Genomic DNA, 8,787 nt, shown 5'->3' on the forward strand with positions numbered 1-8,787 from the left:
AAGATACATTTTTTCATATATAAGATTTTAACTTCAATAGGTATATATTCTAAGTTAGTTACATTAAAAGTTTAAACTACTTTAAATAAAAACGCTTTACAATTAATATTTATATACATGCAACACGTATTATAAAAGAATTTAGAAAATCAATTGTAAAGAAACTCAAACCTAAACCATCAATTCAAATGAACTCGTAGATACATATCATACACTATAATCCGATCCAAATCTAACCCATCTACTCCTTAGCTTAACTTGCACACATCTATATAAGTAACCAAATAAATAAATACCACAGTAATAGTCCATTATTGTAAGTTATACCAAATGATGAGCTTAATCTAGTACAAACTAAAAATCATTATCTGCTTAAAATTGGATGATTCGTAGGCATAAAAAGATTGCATTCACACACTATTATTGCTACGGAGTAGTTTTGAGTTTTGACTAAATTCTACAACGCGCTCTAATTGAAGTAGTAAAACACAATCCAATGAAATATATTTATATTGCTAAAGCACTTTTACAGTATGTAGTGTGTGACCCAACAATTGTTCTTCCATATTTAGTGGTGTTATAATAAGACCATGATGATCTATTAATATAAGTAATAAATTCATATAAATACAAAGTGAACAATATGGTCGGCTGGCCGTAAAGATTGGGGGTGGGGTAAAGGGGACAAAATCAATCTAGCTACTAATTAGGAGGAGAAAGGGGAATAAAAAGGATGGTGGATTGATAAACCTTATCTTATATTCTTACTGCTCGTTATTACTCTCTTTGTTCCTTTTTATTTATCGTATTAGAATATAGTCGTTGTACTAAACTTTAACTATGTAAAATTGTTGATTATAGTAATAAAGATTTAAATTCAACATAGTAAATGTGAGAGTAAAGTATTGAATTCATTAAAGGCTCGTACATATAAACACCAAAAAAAAAAAAAAAAAAAATAATAATAATAATAATAATAGAAGAGTAAACTTAAAGAGACGAATAAAGTACTAGCTATTTAACTTTTGAAATTATATTTTGATTGATCTAAATCCTCTATCATTGCCAAATTCTACGCTCCATAATCATCTGCCAACCAACTTACCTCATCACCTATCAAAAAATATTCAAATGTCATCATACCAATAATTGGTGGGATCAGAGTTGGGACTCTCTACTTTTTGAGAAATATAAATAATTTCAACGATTACACTCAAAGAAGCAAGAAAACAGAAATGAAGAACAATATTAATAACAAAAAAATTGTGAGATAGAGTAAGTTAAAATATAATCATCTACAATGTACGGATTTATTATGATCGACATTGTCTTAGAAATTAGAATACTCCTTAATTATTTAGGACTCTCTTAATAAAAATGGGACAGTGGGACACAACAGTTGTTGTAACTTGTACAACAATCTTATTGTCTTGTCTTACTTAAATTCTAACAATAAATATATGAATGAGGATGATTATAGCCGATAATTTGATGGGAAAATAATTTCAATCATTGACATGAATAAATGATAAGAATACTCCCTTTGTCTCAATTTTACCGCTTATATGGATCTATCTGTAGAGATTGGAAAATGTTGCGTTAACCCTCAAGGTTACCAACCCTATTACATGGCAGCTTATGTGGAAGATTAGGTAGAGTAAAAAATAAAACAAAGAGTAATTAATGTTTTTGACTTCTTTCCACGTTCTTTAATGGAATAATTATTGTTGGGGAATTAATTAACTTTCTGTTTTTTTTCCAATGCTTAACTTAAATATCTACATTGAGGGAGCCATGATTACTAGTTGTCTCATATGTACAAAATTACGAAAAACTAAATTCTCATTTATCCCATGTACTGTAATATAATGGAAAATTAGGATGGTGGAGGTGTGGAGGAAGGGTTTGTCTATGTGGTTTGGTAGAGCTAAGAGAGAATGCGAGACATGATTACTAGTTAATAAATTGCAGCCTTTGATTTAGATTCGATGTACTATGCATATATATAGTGTATTAGTATATCATATATGCGAATTGCAAATTTAGAAATTCTCTTCGTATAATTATACATATGTAATAAATTTTATTAGTTTTAACTTGTATGTACGGTTATCCAGTTTTTCTTTTGTTTAAAAATGGTTAAGAAAAATATATATTAATGATCTTTAAATACTATAATGAAAAAAAAAAAAAGTTAATACATGCATTTCTTAATTGTAAATAGTAATGATTATAGTATTTCTTATTTCCAGCCAATATATATATATATATATACACACACACACACACGGAATATGCATTAGTGAGTACATGTATCTCTTGATTTTTTATGCCAATTTTTTTTAATAACAAACTATTAGTACTTGAAAGTTCTTGATGACCATAAATTGTTGATCCGATGGTCACAATTCCTTATCATAAGACACCTTTTCACGCACACATGATCTTAAGTGTACATTTAGTTCATTAGTTAATAAACTTAAACTAAGTGATTTGTTTTTACCATGTTCGAACAATATAGTAACGGTGTATGTATTTTGTTTTTTTAAATGAGGCTCGAAGGCACTTAGCTTTCATTCATAGGGAGATCGTTCTCCAATATAGGAACAATATAATACAACTCGGAAAATCCGAAAACCAAACACGACTACTAGTATGTATTTGGTTTGTCTTAATCCATTTTATTTTATAAAAAATAAGTTCATATTCAATAATATAATAAAATATTTCAAACGACATAAGTTCTAAATCTTATGCAATTAAGGCAAGTATATTGATAGTTTATTAAAAAAGTAAGGGTTGTGAGAGAGTTTAAGGTTTAGGGTTTGGGTTTAGGGTTAGGGTTAGGGTTTAGGGTATATGGTTGTTAGGGTTAGAGTTTACTCCATTTTATTTTAGAAACAATAAGTTCGTATACAATAATATAAATTAATAGTTCAAACGACTTAAGTTTTGACTATTATGAAATTAAGACAAGTAAATTGATAGTTTATTCAAAAAGTACAGATTGTGAGAGAGTTTAGAGTTTAGGGTTAGGGTTTAAGGTTTATGGTTGTGAGGGTTAAAGTTAAGGGTTTACGGTTTAGGGTTGTTAAGAGGTGTAGGGTTTAGGGTTAGAGTGTCAGGTTTACGGTTTAGGGTTGTTAAGAGGTGTATGGTTTAGGGTTAGAGTTTCATGTTTATGGTTTAGGGTTGTTAAGAGGGTTTAGGCCCTTTGTCAACTTCATTAATTAAAACATGACATCAATGACATGTTTATTTGTATAGACGATAACCTTGCAAGAATTATTCAGTTGTTGTAATTAATAAGAAATATTAGTGCATAGCTTATTATATTATTGAGTATATGTCATTGTGATGATGTTGAATTTCTCTGTACATAGCTAGTTATAAATTATACGTAATTGAACGGATGGACTAAGGCCCTGTTCACATTTACTGTATTGAGCAGAAATGAACTGATTGGAGCTGAATTGAACTGAGCTGAAATGAATATTTTATGAGAGAAAGAAATTAGGAGCTAAACTAAGATGAAATGAATATTTTATGAGAGAAGGGAACTAGGAGCTGAGTTGAACTGATTGTAGCTGAAGTGAAATGAACTGAATTCAGCTGAAATGATATTTTATGAGAGGAGGAAATTAGGAGCTGAACTAAACCGAAGTGAATGGAGCTGAACTGTCTTGAATTTTTTTTCTTAATACGTAAAACAATACTTGATACAGATATGTTCAACTTGTGGTTAGTACTTGTAGTTATCTTCTTCTTCCTTTTTTTTTAAAAATTTTTTTTAATGAAGCATTTATATAATTCCTAAAATAAGTTAATATGATTAAGCTTTTATCCTACATTCATACAATTTTAATAATGATGCTTAACAGTCCAAAAAATAAAAAATAAAAAAAAACAGAGAACTTACAAATTATTATAGAAGTATAATTTTATAGAAATACTAACCCATTGCTTGACATTGATCTGTTAGGATGCCCTTAGGAGCTTTTCCGGACATGCATGTCATCCATGCATTAAACAACCACACAAAGTTATCAGTCGCTTCTCCGGCCAACAATGCACAACCAAAAAGGATAGATTGACCATGATTATTGACTCCAATGAATGGAGCAAATGGCATCTTATACCTATTTGAGACATAAGTAGTATCAAATGATACAACATCTCCAAAATCTTTGTATGCCGCTCTACTCCTACCATCCGCCCAAAAGACATTTCTCAACGAGCCACTGTCATCGGTGTCATACATGTAAAAAAAATTTGAATTACTTGATATCATTTCGGAGAAATGTCTCCTCATCGCAATAAAGTCTCCATGTTGTAAACTTAGTCTTCTTGTCTTACTTATCAAATTACGACAATCTCTCTCATCAAAAGGAACATTGTTATGACCACCATACTTCACAACAAATGAATTATAGTTCTTGGCAATAGGAACACCCGCCGTATCATTTTCCAAAATCGTTCTCTTATTTTGCTCACTAATAAATTTATAATTTCTCATAAATTTGGAATTATTTGGATTACATGGATGATTATGCTCCAAAAGAACTTTAGTTAACTTCCATAAACCATCGGAACAAAGTGATGCATTTACCTTGAATTGACATCCCGTAACGGTAGATTTAGTTGCTCGTTGAGGATTGTTTGCCTTTGATTTAAACTTGCCCTCTTTTGAACAAACTAACCTTAATCTCTTACAATCACTATAGTCTTGTATATGTCGATTTCGTTCAATGACACAATCAAGAGTTACAATATCCGAATTTTCTATTTTCTCAGAGCTTCTAATTCTTATTTGAAATCCAACAAAATGCCCATATTCATGACAATGATTAATAATTTTATCGGCAGATTCAAACACCATCCCAACATACGGAGGAATGATATCTTTTTCTTCATCACACAAATCTTCATGCATCACATTGTCCAAATTATCACCATTTTGTTCTCTTTCATCGTCATCAAAATTAGAATGTATGTCTTCTCCATTGTCAAAGTTTAGATCAAACTCATCATTGGAATCATCACATTCATCTTCTACATTAAACACAATTTCATTTTCATCTTGTCTATTTGAGTATTCAATATTTAAGTCAAAGTCTTTTGGAGGTTCCATCTACATTAAAAAAAGAAAAATTATTAGCTTCATTCATTGTATTAACAAACATACTTTTGTTTTGAAGCATTATAAAAGACAAACTACTAATATATAATTTGTCTACTTCATTTAAAAAAAAAAATTTGTTTTGAAGCATTATAAAACACAGACTACTCCGTACTACGAGTGAAATATAATTCATCTACTTCATTAAAAATAAAAAATTGAGATCTTCATTTAAAAAAAACGAATACTTAAAAAAAAAAAAAAAAACTGTCAAACTAATCAATGAAAAAAAAAATTCTCATAAAAAATCACAAAAGTAAAATTTTTATCCTCACAAAGTAATCTAGACACACATAGTAATGTGAGATAACGCTATTGAGGAAATATAATGCTATTTTTTTTTTCTTTTTTTTTGAATAGCTAATGGTAATATAAATCATATCATTTACAATCCAACTAATTAACAACTTCAATATTTCAAAATAAAAACTACTCAATTTAAATATAAAAAAAATAAATACAACAAACTACTAATCAAATTATAAATGGACACATACCTTTTTATGATAGTTCCCAATTAATCCCACTTGAGAAATGTCAGACACAAATTTATTTTAATTTGTAACTTAAGCACAAAAGGAAAAAAAAAAGGAATGTTGCAGGTGAAAAACGTAAAAGAAGAGTAACTAATATGGAGTATTTGTGTTTATTCAAATTTGGAATGTTTAATAGAAAAGGGTGGGAAGGAATCTATTGTGTTTTTCTAGATTAAGGTGTATGGGAAACTGTTAACTGATTATTAATTAGCATAGGGCTTAACACTTCATATAATCTTAAAATTAAAAAAAATAAAAATCCAACAAAGCAAAATTATGGTGACAACTAAGCTTCCACATCACAAGGTTGCTAACCCTCAGGGTCACTCTATCATTGTCCGTAGAGATTACGTAGACAAAATTAGAAAGAAAAAAAAAAGATATAGTGTATTCTTGAAAATTTAATCTAATAAATGCATAGAAAGGAAGTACTTTAGACCTTTTCATCAAATCAAATGTCATCTATACATGGTGTCTATATATTCAGCAATCAAGTTTTACATAGTTGTATGATATATGGAGTAATATTACTAGCATCAAAGTGCGTGTCATATTTAAGCACTCGAATCATGCCGATGATACGCTTTGACGCAAAGCAATACATGGCCAATTTTTGCATATCTTTATCAGTTTATGTGCTTAGGTACGTACAATAGTTCACATGTAAAGATATTGTAATTTGATCAAAATAATATAGACAAATTTGAGCAAACGTTGATGGCTACATCATCAAAAAAAGGAAGTCTTATATTTTTCCTACGAATTGACATAATAAACATACATGTGTGGTTATGATAAATGATTCTACATATATATACAAATTGAATTTGACAATTAAGGTTGCAATCGCAATAGTCTAATCAGCAATGTATGAAGATAAAATTGCATTCACAATTCTAGTAAAGAAAGGTTACATCAAAGGGAATTAAAACATTATCAAAGTATCACTCAAATCCAAAGATGTTCTTCATTATTATTAATGGCCTGACTTTGAAAATGAAAGTAAAATTAAAATCATTAATTATATATTTATAAAATCATAGAAAATCATCCGATAAGCATGAAAAATCTATTCATGAGGTTAAAATATACCGATTTTGATAGTTTCTACGCATGTCATACTAAGGGGGAGTATTATACACATTGCACTTTAATTAATTTGTCTAATTGATTTACTAAGGAGGAGTATTATACACATTACACTTCAATTACTTTGTCCAATTAGATTTAATTTTGTGTTCATAAAAATTTAGAGAAAGAAACGTACTATTGTACAAGTAATAGATAAGAATAATACAACTCCTTTATTTTTAAGAGTTATAATGTACTAACAACCAATTGGCCTTATACCATCCCATCATTTAATGAGATAAATGCTACGCAACTAGCAAAACGTCTTTATTGTGGTCCTAGATTATTTGTTACTAATTATATTATGTCATTAAAAAAAATTAAAATAAGCTCTAAAAGCGAAATTCAATTTCTTTTTTATTTATATTCTTCTATCTGAATTTAACAAATAATCTTCCTGTATATGTATGATCCTTTATATTTGAACAAAGTAATAATTATAAGTGTAATATTATATTTATGTTTTATACTGGTAGTACATAATTTTAACTATTAATATCTTAATTCTCAATAATTAGGCCCCGTTCACTTCACCTTATTTTTGCTAAACTGAAATTATTTTTACTGATTTTCTATTATAATTCTTATTTAAGATAACTGAATTTTACTGAACTGAACTTATTTTTTACTGAACTGAAATTATCTTTACTGAACTGAAATTAATTTTACTAAACTGAACTTATTTTTACTGAACTGAAATTATTTTTACTTAATATTATTTTTTTAAGATGAAGTGAACACGGCCTTAAAGGACATATAAAGTTACACGATTATATTTGTTTGAACCTATAGATCATAATAATGGTCAAATAAGAGTGTGAATAATACGGAGTAGTATGTATCAAAGTCTTATTATTGCAAAATTCATGCAGTGAGGAAAACATTAATTCAATGGAATTTGTATATAAAATTATCTTAAAATTTGTTGTGTTCTAAAGGTGGCAGATTAGAGTGGGTATTGACATAAGAACCACCATATTGAAATTATTATCTTTCTAGGTGTCCTTGCTTCTACTATGGGTTACGCGGAAATGTAAAAAATAAAAAAAAAAATACAAATTGAATTATTCAATTAAAAGTACGAGTAGTATTCACAAATTTGGTAGAATTAGATTATTCAGCAAATCAGCACCTAATTGGACTAGTGTCAGTAATTATTGCAAATCATCATTTTGAAGGCATATATCCTTTGACCAAATCCAAGTGCGTCAAAGTCAATTCCAATATTCACAATTCTTACAATTGGTACGGCCTTAACTACTACGGAGTACTACGCCAATCATTTTGAAGGAATTATGTACACCTAAACCTTATAGTCATAAAAATATTAAAAACATCAATCAGTTTTTATGTGGGCTAGTATTAAAATCTAATGGTTTGTAATTTGTATATGATAAAATACATACTACTTGTTTCTTTTTTATTATAACAAATAATTTTTTATATCTTCCTTCATTATCTTCCCTCGTCAATTAGGTATTCCCTCGTAAAAAGTAATTTTTGACGTTTTTTTGTCCTTTTTTTTGTAATAATTCTTGTCCATTCTTTTTTTTTTGTAATAATTCTTGTCCATTCTTTTTAAATAACACAAATGGATTACTATAATACTCCGTACTTGTATATATTTAATACTCTATATAATTAATTAATTTATCGTTAAAAGATTATATCCAAAAAAAAAAAAAAAATTGAAGAATACTTGTACATAGTTTAGATGAGAAAGCGTCAAAAGTGGAACCATAAATAAGTCTACACTCATGTGCGTTGTTGACAGGCTGCAAAATTTCCAAGCAACACGAGTATTCCATCTAATATGGATGAATTATCGATTGGAGGATAGCCGTCATTCGTCACTAATGATACAACGTACCTTTGATTAGGTAAAGGATACCTAGTATTTTATTTTAAAGTCGCTATATTATAATATATTCTTTCTAGAAG

At 28.5% G+C, this 8,787-nt stretch overlaps 1 protein-coding gene across 1 annotated transcript; it reads right to left on the minus strand.

Moving 5' to 3' along the window:
- Nucleotides 1-3,952: 3,952 nt before the first annotated feature.
- Nucleotides 3,953-5,131, minus strand: LOC145564778 (protein FAR1-RELATED SEQUENCE 5-like). The gene has a single exon (XM_081624982.1). The coding sequence runs from the start codon at nt 5,129-5,131 to the stop codon at nt 3,953-3,955; it is 1,179 nt and encodes a 392-aa protein (XP_081481108.1).
- Between the last annotated feature and the right edge of the window lie 3,656 nt (nt 5,132-8,787).

Source organism: Chenopodium album, chromosome 10 (genome assembly GCF_948465745.1).
Source record: "Chenopodium album chromosome 10, dcCheAlbu1.1, whole genome shotgun sequence".
NCBI lineage: Eukaryota > Viridiplantae > Streptophyta > Magnoliopsida > Caryophyllales > Amaranthaceae > Chenopodium > Chenopodium album.